This window comes from Antechinus flavipes, chromosome 1 (assembly GCF_016432865.1).
Source record: "Antechinus flavipes isolate AdamAnt ecotype Samford, QLD, Australia chromosome 1, AdamAnt_v2, whole genome shotgun sequence".
Lineage (NCBI taxonomy): Eukaryota > Metazoa > Chordata > Mammalia > Dasyuromorphia > Dasyuridae > Antechinus > Antechinus flavipes.
This window is the reverse complement of record NC_067398.1, coordinates 726535641-726552481: the sequence shown is the minus strand read 5'-3', so window position 1 is coordinate 726552481 and position 16841 is coordinate 726535641. Positions and strand designations below refer to the sequence as shown.

The following is a 16841-nucleotide window of genomic DNA, read 5'->3' as shown; positions in this document are numbered from 1 at the left end:
CCTCAGCTCTCTGTAATCATGAAATGTCAGAAAAAAAGGCTTCTCCATCAAGGACCTCAAACAAGCTGACACTTGAAGGGTCTCCTACTGCTGATGGAGGGGCGGCGAAGGAGGAATCAGCCAAACTCACTGTTCCTTAATCCTAAACCTGCAGTTCTGGAGAAATGTCAGATATCGGGCCTCTTCTCACTGGACACTGAACACCATCTTTAAGGTCGCTCCCACCAAAGGTAAAAAAAATACATATAGACATATTCAACATGTATAGGACTGCTTGCCATCTGGGGGACGGGGTGAAGGAAGGGAGGGGAAAAGTCAGAACAGAAGCAAGCGCAAGGGATAATGTTGTAAAAAAAATTACCCAGGCATGGGTTCTGTCAATAAAAAGTTATAATAAAAAAAAATAAGTAAATATATATATACACACACATACATACATACATACATATACACACACATACATACATACATATACACACATACATATGTGTATTTTAAAAACTGAATCAATTACTTGGGAGCTACAAGATAGCTATCTGATAGCTAAGAACCTATATCCTCTCCAAATCCTTGTTCAATGTCCTTTCTCAACTCTCACTGAAGTAAATGGTTTTCTCACCAGAAATTTCTCCTTTCTTAGATGATCATTCTATAAATCAATGTTGCTCAATCCAAAGGTTGGCTCCTGCTACATATTACAATATCATTCTCTCTGCTAAGTGAAATGAGCAGAACCAGGAGATCATTATATACCGCAACAATGATACTGTTTGAGGATGTATTCTGATGGAAGTGGATCTCTTTGATAAAGAGAGCTAATTCAATTTCAATTGATCAAGGATGGACAGAAGCAGCTACACCCAAAGAAAGAACACAGGGAAGTGAATATAAACTGCTTGCATTTTTGTTTCTCTTCCCGGGTTACTTATACCTTCTGAATCCAATTCTCCCTGTGCAATCGGTTCTGCACACATATATTGTATCTAGGATATACTGTAACCCATTTAACATGTAAAGGACTGATTGCCATCTGGGGGAGGGGGTGGAAGGAGGGAGGGGAAAAATCGGAACAGAAGTGAATGCAAGGGATAATGCTGTAAAAAAATTACCCTGGCATGGGTTCTGTCAATAAAAAGTTATTAAATATATATATCATTCTCTCGTTTCTATTTTTATTGTGACTCTCATATAATACACACGAACACTCCAAGATAAGGGGAACGTGAAAATTGTTTATGTAAATCTCTAGTATGAATAGCTTGTTTTTAGAAGTGTATGCTAAATGAAAACACACAAGGCACTTCTTACAAAAAAATAAAAGTCCTTTATAAAAAAATAATAATTAAAACAAGTTCACACATTGGCTCTACCTAACAACAAAGCAACAAATATCTTACCCCACACATCCCTTCTCTGCCAAAAAGTAGGAGGACTGCTTCATTATCAGTCTTCAGAAGTTGCCTGGTCATTTCCCTGACCAATCTTTGGGTCTTTCAAAGTTATTTTTCCTACCATTTTCTCTCATAATACTTATGATGTGGTCTGACCAGGGCAAAGTAATTTGGGAATTACTAACTCTCAGAAGCAGTGACTCTCAACAAAATGCTGACTTAAAAATTCTTTTCCAACTATTTGTTTCCCATGAAACACATCAAAACTGTGAAAAATGTCATGAAAGATATGAAATAATCCTCTTTGATGACCCTCTAAAATTATTATCAGGTGAAACACAAAAGAGAAAGACAAATTCTCCACAAAGGCATTTTTCTGTACAACTGTCAAGGAGAGCCAACACTGAGTGCAAGGTAAAGAGAGATTCCCTTGAGAAGAGGCCAAAGTCCACCAGGAGTTCCTGTACAAGAAGCCACTGTGCTAGTTGTAACTAGTCCCTTAATCCTGAAAAGAGAAACTAAGATCTGCATCACTGTGGTATGACAATTCCAAATGAAAAACCATGCTGATGAAGAACACCATTTGTCTAGATGGTAAATTAGGTGAATAGGCTATAGAGTTTGGCCATTAGTGTACGTGCTCATGTGTGTATTTATACATGTATACTTACACAAACATTTCTTAGAAAGTAGGCAAATGGATGAATTAAGCCCTGAATTAAACATGATCTAGCTCATGATATCATTTCTTCCTAATCAAGGACATAAAAATATTAACAAGAGCATTTTTATCATATTAAAAAAAGTGGAAATTGAGTCAGTGTAAATTGACTGGAGGAATGACCAAACAGTGGCACCAAATGTAGTGGAATATTATTTTATGGCATGAGAAATTGTGAGTTCTGCAGACTTATAGGTACTACTGTAGAGAAATAAAAATAGAACTATCAAAAGTGACATAATAATCTCCCCAAACTAGTCCTGTCTTCTAGAGCAATTGTTTTTAATCTGGGATCAAAAGCTTCAAAAAATTTTTTTCATAATATTTCAATATAATTGGTTTCCCTTATAACCCTATGAATTTTATCTTATTCATTCAACATTATTCTTAAGCGTCCTTAAGCTTTCTTAAAGTTTTTTAAGTCATAAAGCCAACAAGTGTACATATCAACCCAAGAGACCCATGATACAAGGCAGGATGAAGAACGGGGCTGGAGGAATGCCTTTAGAATATTTGACACTCATTTTTGATCAAGAATAAATTGCTTCTTGAGGGATGGATTTATTCAAACAGAAATCCTTCTCAAAGTCACTTAATACTCTAGGCCAAGAAAGTTCTGTATTCCGGTAAGAAGTCTTCTGCTATCTTTGTCCAGGTGTTTGTCCACTATGGTAGCTGTGCTTTGGGGCAAGCTGTCCCCTCAAGCAGGATGCCTCTTCACTGTGGTGAAAGCCTATAAACACTAGTAGCTGTTTTTTTCCTTCATGATATGTCTTCCTACATTACTTTCTTAAGGTTTTTCTCCAGTACAAATTCTCAAGTTTAGACTGAGCAGTGGCCACCTAGGTATTCCAGTCATCATATTCACGTTTCTTCTAGTATGAGTTCCCTACTCAGAGGAAAGCCTTTCCCTTTCTACTTAGGTTTTTCATAAGGCTCCTCTTCAACAGGACTCCTCTGATACTGAATTAAGTATCACTGAGGTGAGAAGCCTTTCCAAGGCCATCACATTTATATTATTTCTTCCTAATAAGAATTCTCTGATGTGGAATCAATTCTGTGTTCAGAAGGAAATTCTCCCACATAGATTTTTATAAGATTTCTTTTTGGTATACATTCTCTGATGTAGCCTGTCTTTTGAAGCCAAAAACCTTGCCAATTCAGTAATGAATGGAGCTTTATTCTAGTTCAAATTTTCTCATGTTGACAAGTAATCTCTAGGATAGAAGACTTTCCTATATTCATTCATGAAGTTTTTCTCCCATAGGAATGTTTTGATGTCTGATAAAATTCATCTTCCCATACTCCCATTTAGTCACTAGTCTCTCCTTTATGAATTCTTTCATGCTGTATAAAATGAATTCAAAAACAAAGTTTTCCAAATTGATGGTATTTTAAAAGGTTTCCCACCAAGATAGATTCTATGGTGTCAGGTATGCTGTTCAAACAAAAAGTCTTCTCATATTTCTAACAGTCATAACACTTCCCTCCAGTCAGTCTCCTCTGAGTTTAAAGTGTCTTCTCTGGTTGAAAGCCCTTCCACATTCTTAAACTTCTCTCCAATATGAAAATTCTCATTCTCACTGTCCTCTTGAACCAAAGGCCTTCTCATACTGATTACACTGGTAAGTTTTCTCTCCAACATGATCTTGTGATGTTCAGTAGGCTGTCTTCTTCCATTGAAGGTCTCCTCACCTTGATTACAGTCATAAGATTTCTCTCCAGTATGAATTTTCTGATGTCTTGTGCACTCTTTGCTAAGATGGAAGACCTTTCCACATTCTTTACACTCATAGGGCTTCTCTTCAGTATCGATTCTCTGATGGACAGTAAGCTGTGTCCTGTGGCCAAAGGCCTTCCCACACTCACTACATACATAAGCTTTCTCTCCAGTGTGAATTCTCTGATGGATAGTGAGATGGGTACAATGACCAAAAGCCTTCCCACATTCACTGCATTTAAAAGGTTTCTCTCCAGTATGAGTTCTTTGATGCTGACTCAGATGATGCCTCAGGCGGAAGGCCTTCCCACAGTCCTTGCATTCATAAGGTTTCTCTCCAAGGTGGATTCTCTGGTGTCTGTTAAGATCTCTGTTCATATAAAAGGTCTTCCCACATTCTCCGCATTCATATGGTTTCTCTCCAGTATGAATTCTCTGATGGCGGAGAAGATCTGTCCTTACAGAAAAAGTCTTCCCACATTCTTTACATGCATGAGGCTCCTCCCCAGTGTGACTTCTCTGATGCTGAATGAGATGGTCTTTTAGTTGGAAGGCCTTCCCACAATTGTTACATCCATATGGTTTCTCTCCAGTGTGAATCCGATGGTGTCCAATGAGATGCCCACTGCAGCCGAAGGCCCTCCCACACTGACGGCACTCATAAGGCTTTTCCCCAGTGTGAGTTGTGCAATGCTGAATAAGATGGCTTTTGCCCCCGAAGGCCCTCCCGCACTCGGCACACTCATAAGGCTTCTCTCCGGTGTGGACCACCTGATGTCAGGTGAGCTACCCTCGGGCGCTGAAGGCCTTCCCGCACTCACTGCACCTGTGGGGCTTCTCTCCAGTGTGAATCCACTGGTGGCGCGTGCGCTCTTTGCTCATGTGGAAGGCCTTTCCGCACTGGCTACAGCTATAAAGCTTCTCTCCAGTGTGAATCCTCTGGTGCTGGTGAGGTCTGTCCTTACACAGAAGGCCTTCCCACAGACATGACTCTCATAAGGTTTTTCTCCAGTTTGGGTTCTCTGGTGTAAAGTAAATTTGGTTTTGTAGCCAAAAGCCTTCTCACACTCAGCACATTCATAGAGCTTCTCTCCGGTGTGAACCCTCTGGTGTGCAGTAAGCTGTGTCCTGTGGTTAAAAGCCTTCCCACACTCAGCACATTCATTAGGTTTTTCTCCAGCATGAATTTTCTGATAGGAACTTAGAGATGACCTTTGGACTAATGGCTTCCCACGTTCATAAAGTTGTTCTCCAATGCGAAAACTCTGGTGTCTAATATTCAAGGGGGAAATCTTCTCAAATAAATCTTATTTAGCGGTTTTCCCTTCAGTGTCAATTGCATGATTTAAACGAATAGATAGGTTGAGTTTGATGGCCTTCTCACATTCATTATTTTCATGAGGTTGTTGTCTACTACATAATTTATGATATTCAACAAAATCAGGTTTGGAATCAAAGGGATCCCCATAATTATCATGCCGAGAAAAAAGTTCCTCTGAGCAGATTCTTTTCCACTCTGTATCACACTGATTCCCAGGAGCACTCTCTGTTGTGAGGAGAGCTTGGGCTCTGCCCCGGAACTCTGGTCACAATTGTGGCCCCCAGAGCCCCTCACTACCTGCCGAGGATTTCCCTCCTCGGGGCTCCGCGGCCTCTCTAATCTGGCACCACGGGCCCAAGCTTCCTTCCAGCTGGAGACACAGAGCCTCAGCCTCCCGAGGCTGTCCTGGCCCAGCCTCTGCTCCACAGACATGCTCAGCTCTGGGGGCGACTCCTCCCCATCTGAAAGAAATAAAGAAAACGGAAACATCACCTGTACCCACCTGCCATGCACTGCAGTGCTCCTCCTGAAATAACGACTGCAAAAACTGCAAAGGGGAAGGGAAAGGAGGGGCTCTTGTGGCCAGATCACATGGGGTTTATGGGAAACTTTCCACTGTCCACAACAAGACCATTATTGCATTAAATGTGAACCCTGGGACTCAGAACGATGGCAGAGGCAGAAATCCCAGCAAGTCTCTGGAGCTCCATCGTCCCGGTCGTCTTGGCGCACCTGCCTGCTGCCCCATCACGGAGGCAGCTCAGAGGACCTGGAGATGTCGGCGGTGGAGAGAGGGTCCGCTGGGGAGAGCTTGGGGAGAGAAAGGGGCTCCCGGGCAGCCCCTGATGGTCTTCTTCCTGCTTGGAATGATGAGAGCAATCAAGGGCTGATTCAGCCTGCTCTTTCCATGTGGAGGGGGACTCAGAAGGCAGCCCAAGCTGACAGTCTGCTTTAAGAGACACAGATGAAAGCCTAACTAAGACCAGGAATACAGAGTAAGGATGAAGATTGGGCTTCATCTGAATGGAGCAAGGAAATGCAAGCTCTTCTTCTGTGCCCAGGACCATGGCTTATTAACTGCTCTGCTCAGAGCTTCAAGTCCTTCAGTTGTCTTTCTCTACAATGTTGTTGTCAAAGTATAACTTGTTCTCCTAGTTCTGTTCACTTCCCTCTGCAATTGTTCAGAGACAAATGTTTCTTCTGAAATTGTACATTCTGTCATTCCTTATAATATTTCACTATATTTATAGAATATTTAGCCTTTTCCCAATAGGTGGTTACTCCCCGAGCTTCTAAGTTTTGGCTACCACTAAGGAGCAGGTATAAATATTTATATACACATAGATTATTTTCCTCTTGCTTTGACCTCTCTTAATATAGGCTTAGTAGTCAAGATAGCCAAATAAACATTTATTAAGCACTTACTATGTGCCAGGCACTCTGCTACGCTTTGGAGATACAAAAAGAGGGAAAAAATACTCCCTGCCCTCAAGGAGCTCACAATCTAATGATAGCATCCCTAATTCAATGTTTTGTCATTTAGGGGCATAATTCCAAATTATTTTCCAGAATGGCTAGATCAAGCCATAACTCCACCAATTGCACAGTAGAATGTTTTCCCATAGCCAGCATTTTATGTTATCTTTAATAGTCTGACTGATGCGAAGCTGAACCTCCAGGTGGCTTAAATTTCCATTTTTCTGATTATTAGTAATTTAGACCATTCCTATTCATAGTCTTTGACCATTTATCAATTAGAGAATGGCTCTTGATTTTATAAATTCCAATCATATCCTTATATATGTTTGACATCACACAAAAATACAAGTTACACCTTTTTTTGTTACCATTTTTCTAATTTTAATTAGATTTATTCATATGAAAACTTTTACATTTTACATAATCAAAATTATTTTTGTTCTTTTTCCTGAACCACTCCATCACTTGTTAGACAATGAACTAACTCTTCCCCTCTCCATAGATCTGAGAGGTTACTCATTCTTTATTCCTCTACTTTACTAATGATGACAGTTTTATATCTTGGTCATCTATCTACTTATAAATGGCATTTCCCTAATAATCACTGCAAAGTCGATACAGGCAATTTGGGAAAGTTAACTTTGTTAGCTGTATGGAACCTTTACATGGTAGGTTGGTTACCTAAGTTGTCTTCAGTAAATATTTTTGGTTGAGCTCAGGGCAATTTCTAAATATTTTTAATCAAAACAGTTTACCTATGAAAATTTTACCTTCAAGTATCCTGGCCTCTTCATTTCCAATGTTAAGCAAGCTAACAGGTCTTTCTCTTTTAAATTGGCACTCATCTTTTTTTCTGTTAAAAAAATATATTTTTTTATTATATGATAGCTCTCTGAGTGAAAGTGGGGGGAAAATAAGGGATGAGGGAAAACTTAGGTGATGTGACAACAAAAATTATCAACAAAAAACTTCAACTAATAAATGGGAACTCAGAAATATCAAATCTAAGGATTGCTTTGGCTACCTGCATAAATTTCTATTTAGATTATTGTCATTGTTATTGTCATTCTCTTTCAAATATTCTGTTGTTTTCATTTCTTTATTTAACCTTAAACATTTAATAAATTATTTCCAGTTGCTATTTAGTTTTATAATTTCTAATTATGTAATTTCAAGGTCATTTTATTTCATTACCAACTGAAAAGAGTTTGTCTTATTTCTCCCTTGCTGCATTTTGTTAAAGGACCTTTTTTTAGTACAGTTAGCCATTTAGTTCTCATAGGCATTCTACATTGTGCATTATCCACCTTGTTTTTTTCCATACACAAACTAATTCTAATCTGGCAAGACTACAATTCCGTTCTGGGAGTTCTTTATTGTTAATATATGATTGTCATAAAATGATAGCAGAGAGCAACAGTCAAATGTTTATGTGAATGTATGTGTATACATGTATTCATATATACATGTGTGTATAGTATATAAATATGTATCACTGATGATATTTTGAATTTGACTGTCAAGTTTTTGAATATATTATATGTTGACAACTGTTTGTCATTCATTTCCCTTGGACTATTGTGTAATAGTCTCAAATAACATTTTCTAGCTTGAATTCCACATTGAAATACCAATACTATCACTCCTACAATATTACGACTTCCAGCAATATGATATACTATAGACTAGTGGTATCAAACTCCAGTAGAAATGGGGGAAGTCCTTGTAGTCTGCTCAATGACTTAGTTTTTAAATGTAATATTACTTACATTTTATTGTATTTTTAACATGTTAAATATTTTCCAATTATATTTGAAACAAGTTCGGGCTGCACTCAGGAGTGTTATGGGCCATGGGTTTGACACCTCTGCTTTAGATCAACCTCTTAATTTAAATATGTATATACATGCACACACATATGTGCACATGTATGTATATGCATATGTGTATACATGTATTTGTGTGTCTTTTGATATTAGAGATTTCTCCCAGCAGGAAACATGATGACGATTTCTTGACCATCTATTACTTATTCTCTTAATGGGAGAATTCAGACCATTCACATTTCCTGTTATAAGACCCAAATGGAACTTGTTAAACTAACATTTTATCTCCTAGCTACTGTTCTTAATGGTTTCCACAATGGAAGCTGTTCAATTATTCTATTAAAATTGGTAAATGAAATGTTGATGGTTCTTCAACTGTATTAAACTGTATATTTTGAACAACAAATCTAGATGTCTATTCAACGTCCTTCTAGGTTTTAATCTAGACTCTATTTTGATCTTACAAAAACCATTTATTTTATTCTTAGGTGCTTCTGAGTGAGTGTATCTTGATATTGATGGGGGGGTGTCCAGTCTGTTCCATTCATTGAAGTGACTTATGCCTTTTGCTGATCATCCAAATCATTTCCAAATATGCCCCACCCCACAAACCCTCTCATAAAAAAGTAAGAAAATGGAGCAGACTCCAAGAGATCCGGCTCAACTCCTTTGGCCTGTGTGTGGCCCTGGGGACCCCGAGCTCACAATTTGCATCTACTGAAAGGCGACCTTTGCTCACATCTGCCAGGGCTCCTCATGCATCAACCTGAGCTCAGCCTTCATTTACACTGTGGGTGGGCGCAGGTTTTCGCACTCTCCCTTTTTATACCACCTTAGTTTATACAACTGAAATCTTCCTATTTTCTCATAACCCCCTTTAGCAAACAGACCCAATGGCATGATGGGATCAAAGGGAATGTATGGACCTAGGGGAGGATTTCCCAGAAGGGCTGTCTCACAGCCCCTCCCCCAGTGGGCTCAGTCACCAAGGACCATTTTAGACACAATGCCAAAGGGTTCTGACAAGAAAGGGCTGAATCCGAACCCGGTGTCACCTCTGAAATGTGGAGTGGTCCCTCTCAGGTCCTGAGAGATGCAGCAACTGACACGGGGGACCTAAGCGAGGGAGATTCCCACTGTTCCCAAGGACTCACCTGCCTGCTGGTCACTCATTCACTCACCTGGACGGCTGCTCCCCAGCCCTTTTTCCTCCAGCCTCCAAGGAGCCTCCCCTCGCTCCAGCTGATAAATCACTTCAGGCTTGGACACGGCCAGTCCTGCCCAAAGGAAAGGGGAATCTTGGGGTAATCATGGAGGCCTAAAAGGTCCCAAACAGTCCCCAATCCTCCAAAAAAGAACACACCCAGACCAAGGAAAGCAGAGATTCAAGGAACTAAGGAGAAAACCCCATCCAGAGCTCCTAGAAAGAACGAGTGAAGATTTGTGGGAGTTTGGGAGCTAGAAACGAGACTTTGGGCCCACAAAGGCCAGTGGGGGATGTCCCTAAGCCACTGCTACAGGCTCCTCAGGCTCCCCCCTCTGGCTTGTGTGGACTGACCATCCCCAGGACCACTGGCCAGTGCCCCCGGCAGAAACACCAAGAGAAAGAGGCCAAGCCAGGGACTAAGGCAGAGCCCCACAAACCTGAGGCAATGGGGAACAGGCCCTGGCCCTAGGAAGAGCAGCCCTGAACACTCAGTCCCCAACACAAGCACCAGAAAAAGAATGCCCACATCACAGCCCCTACCTTCAGGATCTCCTTCTATTTGGGGGGGGGGGGGGGGGGGGAAGGGGAGACAACACATGAATAAGGGGCCACGTGCAAGATACAGTCAAAAGGCCTCCTGCAGAAGGCAGAAGCTGAGGCTGTAAGGGAGGAGACTCCCTGTCAAGTCTGAGACTGTGGGGGAGGAAGAGGAAAAGGGAGGGGGGAAGGAAGAAGGGGAAGGGGAGGGGGGAAGAGAAAAAGGGAGGGAGGAAGGGAGCAGGGAGGAGAAAAGAGGGAGAAGTGGAAGAGGAGGAGGGGGAAGAAAAGAAGGGAGAGAAGGCAGGGAGGAGAGGGGAGGGAGAAGGGGAAGGGGAAGAGAGAAGAAAGGGAGGAAGAAAAGAAAGAGGGAGAAAGGGAGGAAGATAAAAAGGGAGGAGAGAAAGAGGAGGAAGAGGAAGAAGGGGAAGGGGGGAGGAGGAGGGGGAGGAAGATAAAAAGGGAGGGCAGAAAGAAGGGGGAGTAGAGGGAGGAAGGAGGACAATCTTAGCTTCAAATCCCAAGAAAAACTGGCTTTCCCCTGGTCCAGTCTTAGAGGAAAACAAAGTCTGTGCATTTTGAAAAGAAAAGTCCTGGGTTCACTCCCAGAAGTCAGGGCTGTGCAGACAGGTGGCAGTTGGGGTTCAGGGGTCACACAGGCCTAAGTGAATCCGGGGCATCTCTCCTCTCGCCACATTTATCAAAGCTTTCTTTAACAAGAGATCTTAACTCAACTAGAGTTTCAGGAACAGTGCAAAGAGTTTCTGGGGCTTTCTCCTCTTTCTTTGCTCCCACTTGAACTGGCTTCTGAAAGTGTGAATCCCAGAGGGGCAGAGCTGGACGGGAACCTTAACAACCAAAGACCCACATGGTGGGTCACACGCATCAGGCTAAAGCTGGGCCAAGGTTGCCGCTTCTACCAGCCTTCGAGCCATGGCTTCGTTAGAGCAACGCTTTCCCACGCCGAGGAGCACCAAGGGTCCGAGTTTGTCAGACAGAAGAAAATGCCTTCAGCGGCTGAGTGAAGAAGGGCTGGAAGCCCTGTGGTGAGCAGACCCCCAGGGTCGGGCAGACCTCCTGCCCTCAGCCTCTGGGCAAGGAGAGGAGGTGACAAGATAGGAGGGGTGAGAGAAAGGACTTGGGCAGGGAAGCTGAGAGATGAGGAAGTCTGACATCCCTGACTGTAACAGGGATTCAGGAGGAGGAAGAGAAGGTTCTGGAGGAAAGACACGGAGATCTGAGCTGCCTGTAGATGATTCCAGCAGAGAAGCGAGGGCGAGAATCATCCAGACATAGAGAGACGAGGTCGGGGAATCATCCGGATGTGGAGAAGAGACCCAGGAATCGTCCAGATGTGGAGAGATGAGGTCCAGGAATCATCTGGACATTTAGAGGTGAGGTCAGGGAATCATCCGAATGCAGAGAAATGAGGTCCAGGAATCATTCGGATGCAGAGAGAAGAGATCCAGGAATTGTCCAGAGACAAGGTCCAGGAATCGTCTGGACACTTAGAGGTAAGGTCAGGGAATCATCCGGATGTGGAGAGAAGAGGTCTGGGAACCATCCAGACACTTAGAAGCAAGGTCCAGGAATCGTCCAGATGTGGAGAGAAGAGGTCTGGGAACCATCCAGACACTTAGAGGCAAGGTCCGGGAATTGTCTGGATGTGGAGACAAGGTCCGGGAATCATCCAGACACAGAGAGGTGAGGTCCAAGAACTGTCCGGACAGAGGCAAGGTCATGGTGACCCTGCAGAGGACGGGAGGAGGTTGGGACTACAAGGGGACATTCAGAAGCAAGGAAATGACAAGCGGATGCAGACAGGGAGGGGGGAGAGATCACGTGGGGGTTTCCTAAGACTCAGCATTCTGAGGTGGTGAAGATCGAGGAACACCCTCGGTTAGCAATGAGAAAATGAGGACGGGTCCTTGCCGTCTCCTCTCTTCAGGGTGGGATAGGGCAGGGACCCTTTGTGCCGGAGGTAGAGGGAGGGCTTTGTGCCTGTCTTCTGACAAGAGAAAAAACCCAGCTCACAATCACGACCGTGAATGTGAATGGAATGCATCCACCATGGAACAGGGCTGACAACACACTAAAGCCAGCAGGTCGGCTGGATCAGAATTCAGGTGAGGAAGGCCACAGACTTGGAGGTAACAAAGGCAGGGTTTGGGTCCAGGTCTTTCGGGGTCTCAGGAGTCCATTATCTACCAATCTGTGGTGTTCAAATGGACTTAATGAAAAACCTGATCAAACTATGGCAAATAGGCAGCAAACAAAAATTCTGGGGGACTTCAAGGTGCTCTTTTGAGCCTTGGCTAAATCCATGAAAAAGATAAGAAGTTTAAAACCTGAAAAAGACCTTTAGGATGTTAGCTATGGGAATTAGAGCACCTTGTTTAGTCAGGGAGGCCTGAGTTCAAATCCTGTCAGACTTAGCAGATATATGTCATTGGGTAAATCATCTAACCTCCCTCTGTCTCAGCTTCCTCATCTGTAAAAAAAGCACAGAAAAAGCAGCCACCTGCAGCCCGCAGGACTGTGATGGAAATCCAATGAATGAGTGCATCTCCAGCATAGTGCAAATCTTAAAGCACTGCAGAAAGCCGCGCACTATTAAGACTGTTCGGGTCTGATGGGCATCTGGCCAACAGAGCAGGAAGGATCCCAAGTTCTCAGATGTGGGCGAGTTCCAGAAGCATAAAGAACACCAGGGATGCCAAACACGCCTTTTCTGAGCCCAATACAATAAACACTAGGATCAGTGGAGGGCATGAGAAGCGCGGGTTCAAGCGGAAGTGGGGACAAAAGAGCAAAACTCTGAAGATACACTGGGGGTGACAATAAGACCAGAGGGACAGCCAGGCTGGGGAGGGGTGTTTGACTAACTGGGCTGGTACAGACAAGGGCTGTTAAAAGGGGGACGGAGAGAAGGAGGGGCCAGAGAGGATGACAGCATTTTTAAAATATAGGAAAGAAAAGACTTAATAAAATACCTCTGACCCACCGGTGTCTCTAAGGGGTCTGTATCCCAAGGAAATCACAAAGGAGGGAAAAGGACCCATACCTGCAAAAATGTTTGTGGGCAGCAAAGAATTGGAAAAGGAGTGGATGGATGCTCAATAACTGGGGAACAGCTGGACAAGTTGTGGTACATGAAGGTAATGGATTATTGTTCTGTAAAAATTGACGAACAAGCGGATTAGAGAAAGGCCTGCAAAGATTTACATAAACGGATTCTGAGTGAACCAAGCAGAACCAGGAATACATTGTGCACAGTAACAGCAAGAATGTGTGATGGTCAACTAGGAAACGCTTGGTTCTTCTCAAAGGTTCAGTGATCCAAAGCAATCCAACAGATTTTGGACAGAAAATGCCATCTGCATCCAGAAAAAAAACTAAGGAGACTGAATGGAAATCAACACATTTTTTCTGTGGTTTTTTTTTCCCCTCTCCCATGATTTTTCCCTTTTGCTCTGATTTTTTTTTGCAGCATGATTCATAAAGCAACGTGTATTAAAAACAAATTTATTGAAAAGCAAACAAACAAACACTTACCTCAATGTATGTAAGGAAAAAGAAGGAAGTTTGGGGCAAGGGGACAGGGAAGACAATGTCAGTCCTAAATAAGCAATAAGAAGACAAACGTATCCAAAACAACTCTGAAGTTCCATCTCCCACTCAACAGACTGGCAAAGACAATGAAACAGAAAAATGGTGCCTAGGGAAGGTGCTAAGGGAAGACAGGAGCACCTGGCAGGGAAGGTAGGCCCTCTTGTTATACCAGCAATACTAGTATCAGGCATCTCCTCCAAAGAGGGCCAAGAGAGAAGACAAGAGAGGAGATAAATGTCACCCAATGAAAAGGCTTTTGCCTAAGGAAACCCAAAGCAGCTAAGACAGGAAATGATTAATTAGGAAAAACCCACCAAGGCCAATTTCTCTGCTAAAGGGTTGACCATGAAGTTATAAAGGAAGCTGAATTCATAAGTAGGAGACCCATTCCCCAAAGGACAGTTTTCCAAGGAAGAAATCCAAGTTATTAGTAAAGATGCTAAGAAACCCTGCAGTTCATTCATAATCTAGAGAAAAACAACTTCATATAAACAAAGGAAAAAAAGGAAAGAGACAGCTGCAGGAAACAGGCCGGAGCTAGGAATCCGTCTGGTCGTTTTTGGAAAGCCATTGGGAATTACATCCAAAATTTCCATTAAACTACGGGCAAGGCTCAACAAGGCCACTTATCCTGCAAAGTCAGAGGAACAGGATGCTGAGAGCACTCTGGGAAGCAGCTCTGAGCATGGGACAAAGTCCCGGGAATGAGGGGAATGGCGCATGAGCTGGGACGCCTCGAGAACTGTGGCAATTAAAAGGCTTGAGCGCCATTGCTCCTGGTTAACCCAGTTATCTGATTAACGAGGTCAGCAGACTTGTTCATATAAGGCTGGTCCTTTCACTGTCTCTCTCAGACCAAAAACCATCATGGCAAGAGGACTCGTGCCCTACATGAGAACCTAAAGTCATCTGCTTCTAAATCCCGCCCCCCCAAGCCTGAGCAGGACACAATGGCTCCTCCACCAGAGTCCAGTCTGAACAAGAAGGAGTTCAATCTCGTTCTTGGCACTGAACTTCCTGAAATTAGGACTTTAGGAAAATGGGAAAACTCTGGGTTTGCCCAAAGCATTGATTAACAATCATTTCTCCCAGGACTAAGGAGGAAGAAGACTGCTTCCTTCCTGACAGAGGCCTATGTGATGGACAGAATGCTGTCGTAGCTTCCCTGGGAACCAGATCCTTATTTATAATGGGAACTTTTTTTTAAAGCAAGAACTGGAGCTTGGAGCTTGGAGAAGCAGGGTGGTTCTGAAAGCTTCGTGCTAAATTCGTCCCAAACCAGAAGGCTGTGAGTGAGAATGTCGCCACAAATCCCTTGGCCCTGCTGTGGCCTTAGGAGATCACCCCCGTCCATCACTCGCCACTGCTCCCCTCCCCCAACCCAAAGTAATGCTCTGAGGGCACAGGTGAGACCACCGCGCTCCCCCGCTCATCCAGGATGAAAGGCAACCTCTGAGGACAGCCCCCATCCATGGCTCCACATCTTGCCTTAGGCCCCCCCTTCTCACAGCCCCACCCCCAGGAACAAACTCCCCCCACACCGATACCTGCTGACTGAGGGACTCCCTTGGCCCAAAGCCAAGGTTCCCTGTGGGCCAAAGAAGGAGACAGGGACCCCACGGGGTCTGGGGAGGGGAGAGGAGGCAGAGCCCGAGGCCCCGGGGGAAGCCGCCCTCACCCAGGCACAGCAGGTTCCGGTAGTTCTCCAGCATCACGTCCCGGTACAGCTCCTTCTGAGAAGGGTCCAGGTACCCCCACTGCTCCTGCGTGAAGACCACCGCCACATCCTGGAAGGTCACCGGCTCCTGAAACGCCAAATGCCTGTTTGTGCTTGTCCGGGGTCCGGAGGGTCCGGGGAAGGGGCTGGTTCTAGTCAACATCAAAGACTTCCCGTCCCGGAGTGCCCTGCGCCCGCCCTGCTCCTCGCCCTGCCCAGCTAAGTGAGGGGGTGGGCAGCGCCTCCGGAAGCCGGTCCGAACCCTCCCTCTCTCCCACAAGAACCAGCATTTACACAAGGCTCCGAGGCGATTCCAGAGGGTCCGAGAGCACCGACACCAAAGGGGGGGGGGGGGGTCCCAGACCGGGGCCGGATCTGATCATACTAACAATTCTCCATAGCCATAAAACTAACGGCCCTCAAGAGGTCAAAGGACAAGACAGATGGGTTCAGCACCAAGCACACGCTCTTCCACTAATCGCCAACAGTGGGGGTGCAAACCCGGACAGGCGGACTGGCAGCGAGGGCAAAGATCAAGGGGCAGGGGGGGCACCGGTGCGTTGTTGGTGGAGCTGCAAAACGGCAAATGCCCGGAAGGGCCTCCGAGCCCGGCTTATGGCCCGAGGAAGCCAGGGCAGAGGCCCCTGGCGACCGGGACGGAGACCCCCAGGGCATGGACGGGACCCGGGCGCAGCTGCCCCCATCACCCCCACCCCGAGGGCCCGGCGCCCCCGCCCACGCAGGGCTCCTTTCTGGTGAATTTTGTCTCCTTGTTCTCCGCGCCGGCTCAAGGGAAGGGCGGAAAACCAGAGGAATCAGCGGCGGGCGGCTGGGTCCGGCCCACGGAAGCCCCGGCTCGCAGGGCATCGGGGGGCGCGCTCCCTGACCCCCAGCCGGCTCCCAAGGGCGGCGCTCCCTCCGCGGGCTCTCAGAGCACTCACCCGCAGAGCCCCGGCCGCCAGGAGCACGGGCACCATTCTCACTCCCACGAAGGCCGGGCAGAGCTGGGGGAGGGGGGGAGAAAACCATGAGGGGAGCTGGCCCCGCCTTAGGCCAGGATCCCCCCGGGACCCTCCCCTCCCAGCTCAGAGGGCCAGGGAAGGGGGAGGGGAGAGGGCACGGGAGGAGGGGAGACGGAGACGGAGAAGGAGGTGCACAAGAGTGCAGCCGGGGAGCGGGGAGGGGCACGCGGGAGGAAGGCGGAGGAAATGACCCGTCCGTGGGCACTGACCACCACGCTCGGACTCCGGAAATCTGTGGAAGCCACAGGGGTCCGACGGGGGCCTGTGAGTGAAGGAGCAGGAAGCGGA

General features: G+C 45.4%; 1 protein-coding gene across 1 annotated transcript in view; it reads right to left on the bottom strand.

The window, feature by feature from the left end:
• Nucleotides 1-16841, bottom strand: part of LOC127545909 (zinc finger protein 570-like) — a 27520-nt gene extending 10679 nt beyond the window's left edge. Inside the window, exons 1-4 of the mRNA XM_051973422.1 lie at nucleotides 16763-16841; nucleotides 16473-16535; nucleotides 15493-15619; nucleotides 9640-9735 (exon numbers count right to left, since the gene is read on the bottom strand). Of these exons, the coding sequence (XP_051829382.1) occupies nucleotides 9640-9735; nucleotides 15493-15619; nucleotides 16473-16508 (259 nt within the window). The 5' untranslated portion in view covers nucleotides 16509-16535; nucleotides 16763-16841. The remainder of the gene's footprint in view (nucleotides 1-9639; nucleotides 9736-15492; nucleotides 15620-16472; nucleotides 16536-16762) is intronic.